The sequence below is a fragment of the Pelecanus crispus genome, chromosome 8 (assembly GCF_030463565.1).
Source record: "Pelecanus crispus isolate bPelCri1 chromosome 8, bPelCri1.pri, whole genome shotgun sequence".
Lineage (NCBI taxonomy): Eukaryota > Metazoa > Chordata > Aves > Pelecaniformes > Pelecanidae > Pelecanus > Pelecanus crispus.
Window position 1 is genome coordinate 25,446,528 of NC_134650.1, and position 13,547 is coordinate 25,460,074.

The window sequence follows — 13,547 nt, forward strand, 5'->3', positions numbered from 1 at the left end:
ATTGACCAGTGACGGTATTTTGGAAATAAATGAGATGCTTTTTTTCTTTCTGGCACTGTTATGAACAAATGCTATTGCTGTTCTAGAGCTGCTTGGTGGCTCTCTGCCAGGTGGTAGGCAGAAGTGAATTTCCAAATTGCTGTTGGGACTTTTTCTGTGTTTCATCATGGCCCAGCCAAGAAGCTACCCATTCACCCATGCTGCTAGACTCAGACTCAGCCACCTTGAGCAATCGTAACATCAAAATTTGCACTTAAACTCTCTGCTGCTTCTTTCTTTGCACCTCTGTCAGACCAAGACTGATGCTGGTGGTCAGCTGGGTGCTGGCTCTCCTTGGGCTGATCAAATACCCTGTTTACTCTCACTGGAGGCACTAAGGGTAGTCTACCTTTTCAGACAGAGGTGATGAAAACTGCATCCGATTAGGGGACTGAAAGTCAGTGCTACAGATTTCACATTCAGAGGAGCTGGCAACCCATAATCTATCTCCCCCTTGAAATCAGGCCACCTTTCTCTCCAACAGCTATGGGCATTTCTTCTTGCAGCTTTAGTATGAGACCTGGTTCTTGGCAAATCAACTGCAATAAAACCCTTCTGCCAGCTGATGCACTCCGTATCCAGCTGCATCTGACACCAGGGCAGGATAATGTGGATTAGCCTTTGCAAATGGGAGAAAACAAGAAGTCACCTAATAATTTTACTCTTCCTGTGAAAACATTGGAGGGTTTTTCCTGTTCTCTGCAAGCACAAAACCCAGGAAATACTCTCTTGGAGGAGCTAAATGCAATTCTGGATTGAATCATGTAGGAATTACTCCACCACAGCAGACATACCATCCTTCTGGTCCCATATTCTCTCTAGAAACAAGCACATTTGCTGAGCACAAAATGCCTGTTCATGGTCCTACACTTCACCCACATTTTAGTTTTTCTTTTTTGTACAGCACTGATCACCAGGCTATTCAAGCACCGTAACAGTACCAGGCTTTTTTTTAACCCAAGTTGGTTTTGATTTTTACACATCTAGACATTGCTGTATTTAAGCCTTATCTTTTATCTGTGGTCAGCTCCTGCAAGCCCTTATTAAAAGTTGGCTCCAGTATGAATTTTGCTGGACCGTGCAAAGATCTTCACAATACGATGCTTTGTAGGTAGAGACACGTATCAAGGGTCAGATCCGCCTCCAACCAACCCCAGAGGATCAGATCCCAAAGTATAAATATGTATGTAGAAAAAAAAGAGCAAAAATGCATAATAAGCAAGATAATCAAAGCAAAAATGATGGGCCAGCTGTAAAGCAGAGCTAGAGGAAGGTGGCCTGTTAGATCCATCAGATCTCACTTTCAGGGCATGCATCCAGCCCTGGAGGTGGGGAGTTTAGGGGAGTTTAACTGCAACAGTGTTTGTTTTCTGCCATCATTCAATCCCTTATTTCTGCTTTTTGTTGACTTGAGAGAGGGGAGCGAGGGATTCATCTCAGGCTTTGCAAGTACAGAATGCAATCAGATTAATTGTAATTAGGAATCTGGGGTGAAACTCTCTTTATGCAGCAGCACTCCCATGCAGCCCAGCTGTGTAATACAGGCTGGGGTTGATTTACCTGGAGGGTAAATCAGGGGCTGTCAGCACCGCCTCCCCATCTGCTCTGTTTGTGCATGGCTGGTGTTTGTGGACTTGCAGTTTGTGAGGCGGTGTACTATGGCATTATTTTTATATGAAACACTAGAAATATTATTTTTGTAGTAAAGTTTTGTAGCCATTTGAATGTATGTAATGTCCTGTCCTTGCTACTGGAGCATCGCAGAGTTGAGACCTTCCTGGGAACACTGGAAAACACTGTGCATTTTCTTGCTGGTCTTGGACGGTTTGTGCATGTCCATGGGAGTTGGATCACTCTTCAGGTACTGCAGCAAATGGGGTGGACACTTGTCTTGTCTGGCTACACTCAGCTTGGAGCAATGCTGGGGAGATGAATGTGCACCAGGCAGATCTGATCACTTCGAGTCCCACCATGGTATTTGTAAGAACACCTGTTTCAGCTCTACAGATGGTTCCCACTGTCTCCCGGCTGCCAAGGGCATGCTGGTGCTCATCAGGAGGAGCTGCTCCCTCAGCCTGGATCTGTCTTTGTGCTTGCCTTGCTCCCCTCTCCTGTTTCCAGGCTGTTAGCAGGCAGGGCACTTGCACCCTTCATGGGGGGCAATTAAAACCCAGCAGATGGGGGGGACCACTGTTCCTCCTTGCTTTATGCTGTGCGATGGGCAGTCTGGGAGGGCACAAGGTGAATGCTGGTGCAGAAGGATGGAGCCTGTGGGTGCCACTGGTTCCTGGGGCTTAATATGTCATTTTCTGTAGAGCACAGTGCTGTTACAAGCAACTGATTCATTTGTGTATGGAGTATATATGAGTCTGTGCGTGAGATATATGTTCTGTACCTTTTTTTAGAAGTAAAAGTAATAAAGTCCTTATGTTAAAAACTCTTGTCCTCAGGGAATTCAGCCCTGGGCTGAGTGATCAAGCCTGGTCCCTGCAGAGGTGCGGAGATGAATGCATGTGATTAAGCATCACAGGGGGGGATCCCAGCATTGCTGAGAGATGGCAAGGCCAGCGCAGCTGATGTGGCTGGGCTATTGCTCCACCTCTTCACTGTTTAAGGTCTTCCGTCTTGCCAAAAATTTGCAGGGAGTATATTTTCTCACAGGGAGTCGCATTTCCCATCCTGCTAAGGCAATACTGAAAAAACAGTCAGTTCTTTGCAACCCACAGAAAACAAATGTTATGATCCAAGTCTCTTCTGTAAGGGGGCAAGAGGCCAAGGGCTGAGCTAGGACCTCTCCCACCCCAGCCAGGGCTTGGGCCTGACCTTCTGTGCTCCTCTCTATTGCTGGGGAGGAGAAGTGGGAAAGGCAATGCAGTACAAGAGTCAATGACCAGGGTCTTGCCTGGAGTGGGGAGCTGGAAGGAGCAAGAAGGTCAGGGACGAGCATCTCCCCTGCATCCCAGGAGCCCTCATCCCAGCCATGCCCCAGCCTTGTGCCACATGGCCACCCTGCCCCATCCTCCGGCACCACCAGTGTGCTAGAAAGATGGCAAGGTCTGTGAAAACTTCTCCTAGATGAATCACCAGGCCAGAAATGTCATTTTGGGGATAAAAAGTTCTGTGGAAAGAAAAGCACTTCTTTTCTCCTCTATGTTATGGGGAGAGGGCGGGCAAGCAGGGGGGAGGCTGTGTAAACAAGTCAGCCCCAGCAGTGATGAATCATCTCTGACATGCAGAGCGAGTGGAAGTGCTGGCATGGGGCCATTTGGGGCCTGTGGCTCCGGAGCACCGAGGGAGCTTTTGGATGCCCACTCCCTCGGCCGGCTGGTATCACACGCTTGCCAGCTTTGCTGCTACTCCCTGGCTTCTCTATGTCTGACAGTGCAAGGAAAGACCTTGTGTGAAGGATGTCCAACCATGCACCTTCCCATGCTCCTCCTGGAGATCCATGGGTTGCCTCAGGTGTAGAATTTGGTCCAGCAGATAACTAATGCCAAGTCCATCATGCTTAGGTGGGACAAGGCTTGCCTTCTGCACCTAGTGTGCAAGACACGTGCTTCTGCCTCAAGGTTCCCCCCCCAGCCCACAGGAGATGGGGGGGCCCATGGTCATGGTGTGCCCCTTCTGGTTCTTTGCTAACCCACATCTTTGGTTTCCAACTCCACATCAGTGCAAACCTTCTCCACTACTTTGTTAGCCAGATGTTTTGATTGACCTTATGAGAACAAGGAGTCACTGGGACTCCACACATGCTCACCTCCATGCCTTCACATCCCCACAGGAACCATCAGAGGGCACAATGGCCGGCCTTGAGGGCACTAACTGGCCTTAATCACCCTGACCAGCCTCACCTGTGGATGGACTCATCCTGCCGCCCAAGGCCCAGGAGCCCCATTTAAGCTTGAGCTTGAGCATCTAGTTCCTGCTTTGGATGTGTTGTAAGAGTACTGGTCTGATGTCCTGGCTCTGGCCCTGTCTCTTGAATAGACCTTGGACCTATGCTGTAGGTATCTTGTCTCCTGGCTGGGTGGACCCTTTGGTATTGTAGCCCTGTCTCTGTCCCCATCTGCTGCTGCATGGATGCCCCCTAACCCTTCCAAATGGATCCTGGTCCTCATTTTGTGTCTGGGACCCTTGATGGACCCTGTTACCAGCACCTGGCTCTGCCCCCCATGCTCAGACCCTCACTGGTGAGAACACTGCCTGTGCTGGGGTCACCCTTGGCTCCTGGCTTGTCCCCTCTCACTGCTCCCTGCAGTCTGGACCTGGCAGTGAGACACATCTGCCATTGTCTTCTCCAAGCCCTGATGTCTCTCCAGGGTGATGTGTGAGGGGCACAGTTATTCTTGTGAAGCAGAGACCCTGCAGTCTCCATCCTGTTTTGAGACTTGGATTGTGACTTATGAAATGTCTGTCCCTGCTCAGTGTGGTGGTTCTTCTATGAAATGTTGCATGAGCACGCTCATGCTTAGGGCAGCCTCTGGTCAAGCTAATGTACCACCACTTTCGTAATGCTGGCTTAGCAGAATGCAGGATGTCCCCTTAGCTGCTTTGGCTCTCTGGTTGCACAGCCATGGTTCTGCTGTGTGGCTGTGGTTCTTCCATGCTTTGTGTTTGCTTAATCTCCACTTTCATGAGGATTGTGTCCCTGTTCATGTCATTGCAAGGGCTGCTCTTGTACCTGAATTCCCCCTTGGGTAAACACAGAGGTTGTCAGGACTCTGCAGGCTCATACCTCTTCAGTGACCATCTCGGGTGATAGAGGAAGCTTCATTTCTGAAGCTCGCTTGAATTCTTCCAAGTGGGTTAGAAGGCCACGAAGCAAATAATTTAAAAAAAAAATAATAGAAAAAAAGCCTTTCCCCTTCCCCAAAACTAAAAGAATAAACATCAAAGGGTCTCCAGGGAGTTGTGAATTGTCTGGCTGTGATAGCAATTCCTTGAAAACCTGAGAAAGGGGAAGCAGAGCATCCCAGGCCAGATCTTCTGCCAGATAAGCAAGCACAACTCTGCAGAAGCAGGCCCCCACTAGTATTTTTACTTCTCAAGGTCCTTTCCATCCAGAGCAGTCTCTTCCCTGACTCTGGTTGCTGGGTGCCCCTGTACTTGTTCAGCCACCAGTGCTATGTGCTGTCCTGGCCACCCACCCATAGCTGAGGAGTGGTCAGGTGAAGCCCCAGGCCACAGGGAGACATGCCATGGGCTTGCAGCAAGACTATGCCTATCCATCCCCCAAATCCTTCTGCACTTATCAGGGTCCAGGCCTTGGATGGTGGCTTTGCCCCAGGCGTGGTTAGGGCAGGCTGTGCGCTCCCTTGGTCTGTGGCTATAGGGGAGCCTGCGGTCCCCCAGCTTGAGGACATCTGCCATGGGTATGACAGCATCAGCCACCTGTGCTTGGTGGCTCTGCTCCTGTGCACACCACAGGCAAGACAAAAATGCATCAGGAGCAGCAATGTGGCCCATGTCCTCAGCTTGGTGTTGCATTTGGCTGCAGCTCACAGAGTGTCATGGTCTCCAAAAGGCTGCCTGCTGGGACGGTCTTCTTGGGATGGGAGGCTACTCTGATCCCAGCAGCCATGGCCCATGTTTGGGGAGAAGCTCCTGGAGAGACATGCGAGTCTGCAAGAATAGAGCCTGGGGCAGAGCAGAGGTGGGGAGGTGGCTGAGAAGGGAAGGTAGCACCCAGAAAGCTGTAGGAGAAAGATGTTTTTGGGGATCAGCAGGAGGGCGCAAGGAGTTTATTACAGCCCAGGGAGACACTTGAGTCACTGGGTTGAACACATGCAGAAAGGAACGGCACTGTCCTTAGGGGTTGTGGGACCTCTTGAGAAATGTTTTATGTTTAGGCCTCTGGCAGCTACACAGCATGGGTGGCCTCGTGCCAGCTTATCCTGGGCCAAGTCATGCTTTTGAGACATAGGGACTCCATCTCTTCACAGGAGCTGAGCCAAAGCACAGCAGCTACAGGGGTCTAAGTATGTATTTTAATAATTTCTACTAGGTTGCAAAGAGCCTCAGCATACCCCACCTGGGCTCCTTGACCATTCATCAGCAGGAGATGTGTCTCCTACTGCAGCTGGGGTTGAGGAGACCTGGGAATGACCAGAGCAGTTCTCAGCATTGGGTGGTTTTCCCCCAAGTTTTTTAAAAGGTGCCCAGGGATGACACGGTTGCAGGCATAATGTCCTGCTCCAAAGGGGCAGAGGGTGGCTGGGGTGTGCCAATATGAAGAAGGGCTTGAGGTAGCCCCTTGGGTAGCTCACAGTGGATAAGGGGCGACCATGGTGCCCCAGGTATCTGCATGGCACCCTGCTGCTCCATGTATCCACTTACAGCCTGGAAAAAAAGAGGGAATGTGGAAATAAGCTTCAGAGCAGGGACTGTGCATGACTGGCAAAGACCTGCAGAAGGGTCTGGTCTGAGTGGCCAGGAGAGGAAGGGGGAGTCAAGCACAGCGGGGAGAAGCTGTCCCCAGATTAACACAGAGAGGCTGACACCCTTTCTGCAGGTCCCTGCAGGATCTGGGAGGCTGTGAAGAGAGGAAGATATTGGAAAAACAGACAAGAACTTTGAACACAAACTTTTCCTTCCACTTCCCTCAGCCTGATTCAGCCTCCTGCCCTGCCCTGAAGCCAAAGGGCTAAGCCAGCCTCATCTGCAAGGGAGGGCTTGGCTGCATCTCCTTATCCTTTCACCCCACACTTCCCAGCTATAAACAGGGATTTTTGGTGGAAAACTTGTGTTCCTCTTCATAGGAACATCATGGAATGTGATGCAACTTCTGGCAGTATTTGACATCTTGCAGCTTTCGAGCCACAGAGGGCTGGTGGCAGCAGCGGTCACTGTGTTCCTGCTTAATGCTCCCCGGGGAGTTCACAAGCCATCCAACCATCCCGAGCACATTTATGTTGGCTCTGGGGCTGAAAAGTCACTTTGCACAGAAAGCTGGGCTTTGCCTTTCTTATCGCCATGAATCCCCTCTCTGTGTGTTTGGGAGCCCAGCCCTCAAGTTTATGCCTCTGTGGAGGAGAATTTCACTTCCCTTGTGGACCCTGTGGCTTTCCCACAGACCCAGACAAATGCAGAAGTTGCCAAAGTCTGTTCAGTCTTTCTAGGTATTGTCTTGGTCGGTAACCCTGAAGATCCCACGTGACATGGAAATCCCCTTGGCCAAAGAAAACATACAGGGCTTTTGCTTGAATTTGGTTGAAATTCTTTGGAAAAGAGCTAATGTGGGGAGGGGGTGGAGAGGATAAATTGCAGGACCTCCTTGCCTGAGCTCACAGTCGAGATCCTCCAAAGAGGCAGAGCAGTATCCTGTGAGGAAGAGACCTCACGCAGCCACCATGCTCAGTGCAAGGACAGTCCTGGTGCTTGCAATGCTCCTTACCCTTTCTCCATGCTGTGATGCAGATAAGGAACATTGCAGGCCACCCATGTGGGTTGGGGTTCAGGGTTGTCCCATTGGGGAGGTCAGGCAAGAAACCCTGGTGTGGAGCGAGGACAGTGCTGCTGGCAGGAGGAACAACCCCCTGGTCAGGGCAGGACTGGCATGTCCTGGGGTGCAAGGAAGGATGGAAACTGCTCCTGGGGCTGCGTGGCTTTGGCAAAGCTGGCTGCAGGGCTCTTGGTGCTGGATGATAACCTGGAGCATCCTGCTGCCCTGGGAAGGAAGGAGGGCACCTGGGGCTCCTCATGGCAGCACCTGCAGAACTTGGGGGATGTTGTGTGCATCAGCCTTGTCATGGGGGAAGGTCTTAAAGACTGCTTTCCAAAGCCAGTGTTCACTGTTTCTCAGGCTTGGGGAAGAGTGGCTGGAAAGCTGCCTGGCTGAAAAGGACCTGGGGGTGTTGGTCGACAGCCGGCTGAACATGAGCCAGCAGTGTGCCCAGGTGGCCAAGGCGGCCAACAGCATCCTGGCCTGTATCAGAAATAGTGTGGCCAGCAGGAGCAGGGAGGTGATTGTTCCCCTGTACTCGGCGCTGGTGAGGCCACACCTGGAATACTGTGTCCAGTTTTGGGCCCCTCAATACAAGAAGACATTGAGGTGCTGGAGTGTGTCCAGAGAAGGGCAACGAAGCTGGTGAAGGGTCTGGAGCACAGGCCTTATGAGGAGCGGCTGAGGGAACTGGGATTGTTTAGCCTAGAGAAGAGGAGGCTGAGGGGAGACCTTATCGCTCTCTACAACTACCTGAAAGAGGGTTGTAGCAAGGTGGGTGTTGGTCTCTTCTCCCAAGTAGTTAGTGATAGGATGAGAGGAAATGGGCTCAAGCTGCACCAGGGGAGGTTTAGATTGGATATTAGGAAAAATTTCTTCACGGAAAGGGTAGTCAAGCATTGGAACAGGCTGCCCAGAGAGGTGGTGGAGTTACCATCCCTGCAAGTGTTCAAAAAACGGGTAGACGTAGCACTTTGGGACATGGTTTAGTGGGCATGGTGGTGTTGGGTTGACGGTTGGACTGACGATCTTTGAGATCCTTTCCAATCTTAATGATTCCTAGCTTTTACTTTCATTAAAAAATAATCCAGCCACCAAGCCAGGAAACACAAAATTATTACTCTACCCTTAATTGGTTTAGTGGTGGACTTGGTAGTGTTAGGTCAATGGTTGGACTAAAGGACTTTTCCAACCTAAACGATTCTATGATTCTTTGTCTTCTCCAGCCCCTTATGCACCATCTGCAGTTACAGGAAGTCCCCTCTCCAGCTGGCTAACCTGAAGGGTTTCTACAGAACTCCCAAGGAGTGTTTTTTCCCAGCAATGGTGTAAGTCCTGGTAATTTCCCCACTGCTGTGCTGTCTCCTGGGCCACCACGGGTTCAGTTCATCCATCCCATGTGGGGACAGGACCCCAGACAGGCTGGGTCTGTGTGGCCTCCACGAGTGGCTGTCTTCCAGTATGAAGAGGGGAGGATGTGACTGTCTGGCCACTTCTACAGGGCAGAGTTAAGGACACAAGTCCATTACAGCTCCTGAAGGCTCTGCACAGGCTCTAGAGGCATTGGGCTGCAGGTGGACCAGGTACCCAGGGGCAGTGTGCAGGGCTAAAGGGAAAGGAGGAGGAGTGCAGGGAAAGGAGGATGGCATGGATACAAGTGGGATTATAGCTGTCATTTCTCACCAAGCTTCACCTTTCATCTCAGCAGATTTGAGACCAGAAATGGGACCAAGATCTGTGCAAACCCAGAGATTACCTGGGTAGAGAAAGCAGTTGAGAGGCTTCAAAAAAGGAAAGGACTTCATGCCTTGTGATGTAGAGCAGGTGCCCTGGTTCAGGCTACCCAACATCCTGGTGGGAAGGAAAGTTTAGTCATCCTCCTGGAAAGGCCTGCAGAGGTCCCTGACGCTGAGGGATGGCACTGACTCCCCAGAGCCCTGCGCCACATCGACACCCTGGGGTGCTGCTGGCCCTGCCAGCACCTGCCCACTGAGCATAGCCACAAAATAAAGGTTTATTTCATGTGGTATTGGAGAGTGGTGTCTTTTCTTCTCCCAGCCCCAGCAACTGTGCTGCTGTCAACTGGTTGAGGCATGGAGCCAGCCAAGGGGCTGTGGTGGGATGGGGGCTCTTCCCACTGCCTCACGAAACCTCATGGGTCTCACTGGGGCAGGCAGGGAGGGGCACAGGAGGGTGCTGCATGGTGGATGCTCTGGGCATTTGGGTGCTCGCTTCAAGGGGACCCAAAAGAGGCTGAAGACTCCTCTGAGGGTTTTTAGATGCAAAACTGCCATCAGTTTTGGGCTTAGAGCTTTCAGCTTGTCCCTTGCATTGACACATGCATGAGCACAGCCTGGCCGCCACATCTTTCCCAGGACTTTAATGTATCATCTGAGCTGTGCTGCAGAGGAAGGATTTCTCCACAGAGCTCCCTAGGCAGGTAGAACAGACAGGGCATGCTGAAGCAGACAAGAGATTCATGCATGTACAGCCATGGAAATCCCCTCCATGCCAGAGGCCATGGGGAGCTCACCAGTGATCTGTGCCAGGATTTTGGGATAGGGAGGAGAATTGGAAGGGCACAAGTGAGAAAACTCATGGGCTGAGATAAAGACAGTTTAACAGGTAAAGCAAAGCAAAATAAGGGGTTCATTCATTCCTTCCCACCAGTGGGCAGGTGTTCATCTATTGCCAGCAGAACAGAGCTCCATCATGTATAACAGTGGCTTGGGAAGACAAATGCTATAACTCCCAACGTCCCCCCACTTCCTCCTTCTTTCCCTGAGACACTTTAATAAGGGGGGGGGGGGAAGAAAACCAACAAAGAAAAACACCAAACCCCACCAAGTGATACAAAAGCCATCATTCACCACCAGCCGGATGATGCCCAGCCAGTCCCTGAGAAACAGCCACACTGGCAGCCCTGCTGCTGTCACTCCCAGCTCCTGGGGAACAGGATTTTGGCTGCAGCATCTCCAGGGTTACTTTCATGGCAGAGGCAAAACCCATCCAGTGCTGAGGGATGACCATGATACACGGCGGGTCTGGCAACTGGAGGTCTCATGGGCACCAAGAAGCAGGTGGGAGATTTCTGGGGTGTTCCAGGAGGTGCTTCAGTCTGAGGAAGCATTTTAAACTGTTGCCTTGACTCTTCAGAAGCCTTCAGACAATGGAGACAGCCTGTTTGCTTGGTCTTGGTGCCCTCTCCTGACAGCTGTGGCATGGATGAAGCACAGTCCCCAGGGCTCTGGCTGGACGGGGAGGAGCCCAGAGCAGAACAAGGAGGAGCGTCCCATCACCTGGAGGAGCCAGCACCGGGGCTGAGCGGGGCCTCACCTCCATCCTGGATCTTCATCCGCCTTCCCCAGCGTCGGCTCCCGGCAGATTCCTGCCGGCACAGAACCGGCGTCACCGTGACCCCGGCCCAGCTGAGCCCACCAAGAAGCCTCTTGCGCCATCCCGTGGTGCACGTGGGTCCCTGCCAGCTCCTCAGCCAGGGGCCGTCCTGCTAAGCAGGACCTTGCCCTGCCAGAATCCCCAGGAAGGGTTGGCCCAGAGCATTCCTCCTACCCGTTGGCATGTGCCAGAGGTACTGTGCCAGCAGTGCAGGGCAGCCCAGGCCACCCGGAGCAGGAGGAAGCTGGGGCCAAGGAAGAAGAGGCATGGGGACCCAGCTCTGGGGCACCAGCCCCATGGCATCCAGTATGGTGGGGCAGAGGCCAAGGGCTTGAGCTATCCTTTGGAGCTGCCTTCAACCAGCACAGTCCTCTGAGGCTGCTGTTGCCTGGGGACAGGGACAGGTCACTGCCAGTGCTGTGACACCATGATGTGCATCAGAAACCCCCAGCAGAGGGACTGGAGAAGGGCACCTGGCTGAGACAGCAGTTGTGGGTCCTGTGGGGAGGTCTGGGTAACCCAGGACCTGCTGTCCTGGGAGAGCCCTGCACAGCTGTCAGGAGAGGGCACCAAGACCAAGCAAACAGGGTGTCTCCAGAGTCTGAAGGCTCCTGAAGTGTAAAGGCAATGATTTAAAAGGCTTCCTCAAGCTGAAGCACCTCCTGGTGTACCCCAGAGATCTCCATCTGCCTCTTGGTGCCCATGAGACCTCTGGTTCCCAGACCCACAAGGAACAGACAGGCTCCACAGACACCCCACCTCTGATCCTCTCCAAGCAGAGTCCATGGAACTGGAGAATGGACATGGCAGGGGCACTTGGGACCCCAGGGCAGCTTTTATACTTCTATATTAAAGAGTTGTTTTTTCTTCTGCTTTAATTTCTTTTCTGCTCCTGTGCATTTGCATTGCCATCAGTTTTATCTCTTGCTGAGTAATTGCTTGCTGCTTAGACACGTAATCTCAGCACAACCGATAATTAATTGAACAGACATCTAGGTTACTATTATAGACATTAGCCCTATACATGTAGATTTGAACATTTTAAGTACATTTCCAAACCATCTGCCAATGTCTGATGTCCAACACCACCTGTCAAAAGGGGTTTGGTGGTGGTGGTTTTGGGTTTTGGTTTGTTTTTTTTTTTTCATTTTATGAATAACCTTTAGATGACTTTGGATTGTCATTACATCTGTTTCTATTCTTTTGTCTTGGTCTACAGAGAAACAACAACTGGTGTTAATGAGAGCACAAACGCCTCCTTTGGCCTCTAATAGAGTGTCTAATGCTAATTGGTTTTGTATCACCATTTGAGATCTAGATTTGGCCTGTCTTTGTGAGGTCTTTTTACTATTCACCATAGCATTTGTAATACTATTTCCCTGAACACATTTACTATTGCCTTTTCCAATTCTATTATTCCTAGCCATGACAAGAAGGTTCTGGTGAGTTTATGGAAGTCAGTTATTGTATTAGTTTCTCCTTTGCTTTTTTGGCCATGGTTGATGGTGATGAAGGCTTCCTCCAGAGAAGGTTTTGGTGGCATCAGTGTCAGAGACCAGCATCCCTAGTATGCAAGTGCCTTGTGCTCTTCCATTTTCTTTGGCATTTATCATATGCAGAGGATACAGAGGGGCTGGAGAAGACTAAAGCCAAGCCCAAAGATCCACTGCTGGGGCAGGGACACAGAGGAAAGCCCAGTTTCCAGAGAGCCTCACGGGACCTCTCCAGGCCTTCAAATACCCCACATGCACTGATTTGCTTTATGAAGAGAAAATAGTGGAGGCATCTACTAATGCTTCTGATGGGACTGGGGACAGGATTAATTAGTTAAGGGAAAGGAGGAGGCATCATTTAACACTTCTGATGGGACTGGGGACAGGATTAAGTAGCTAGGGGAAAGGAAGAGCAACCGTGTGCCTCAGACAAGTGGGAAAATGGAGCTCAGAGCTTAGCACATGAGGCTTTCTGTGTGAGAAGTTGGCTGGAAAAAACCATTAGCTCAGTTCTCCCTTAATTACAGCCTTTCACTTTTAACTGATATCTAGGAGGTGGTGTGACTCTTGTGCCTTGCTGGACTCAAGGGTCTGTACATCAGGGATGTGGTAGGAGCTGCAAAAGGGAAGGTGGGAGAGCCAGGGGGGGATGCAGAGACTGTAGGAGGGGGCTCAGGAGCTGTGTATCGGGTGTTGCTTTCCTGCAGAGCCCTTTCCTAGGGAAACTGGCATTAGAAACCAGTGGTGCCATGCCCAGCTCTCCACATGGCCACCCTGCCACTGTGCCAGGCCACCAGACCTGGTGTCCTGCAGACCACATCTTCCAAACCATAGTCGTCAGCACATTTGATTTGTTTCCTTCTCCTTTCTTCTTCCAGAGAAGTCACACAAACATGAAATAATCTTCAAGGAAGTCCATTTCCACCTTTCTTCTCCTCCAAGAAGCCCTGGCTTGCCTCATTGCCAAGTCACAGCCAGGTCCCCTCCTGTGCTCCCACTCACCATCATCCCACATGGGTTCCCACTGGGTCCTCATCCCCTCCTTGCACGCAGACTGCAGCTGTATCTTGCCTTCCTGGGGAGCAGATCTCTGCATGGAAGCTGGGCTGATGTCCACCAGTGCTCTGTGTTGCTGCTGTTGGGGTCTGTGCCACCTGCCCCTCCTGCCCTCGGGGTCC

The 13,547-nt window shown here is 51.3% G+C and overlaps 2 protein-coding genes across 4 annotated transcripts in view; both read left to right on the plus strand.

Moving 5' to 3' along the window:
* RSPRY1 (ring finger and SPRY domain containing 1) overlaps positions 1-13,547 on the plus strand; it is a 281,438-nt gene that overhangs the window by 74,501 nt on the left and 193,390 nt on the right. The window lies entirely within an intron of this gene.
* On the plus strand, positions 7,389-9,294 carry LOC142594096 (regakine-1-like). The gene is made up of 3 exons (XM_075714998.1): positions 7,389-7,480; positions 8,707-8,808; positions 9,189-9,294. The coding sequence occupies exons 1-3, from the start codon at positions 7,389-7,391 to the stop codon at positions 9,292-9,294; spliced, it is 300 nt and encodes a 99-aa protein (XP_075571113.1).

Bases quoted from the DNA above. Each gene is read 5' to 3' on its own strand.
- LOC142594096 (XM_075714998.1), top strand. From the start codon at position 7,389: ATGCTCAGTGCAAGGACAGTCCTGGTGCTTGCAATGCTCCTTACCCTT. The intron at 7,481-8,706 runs GTGGGTTGGGGT...TGTCTTCTCCAG, and splicing joins GAACATTGCAGGCCACCCAT to CCCCTTATGCACCATCTGCA. The intron at 8,809-9,188 runs GTAAGTCCTGGT...TCATCTCAGCAG, and splicing joins TGTTTTTTCCCAGCAATGGT to ATTTGAGACCAGAAATGGGA.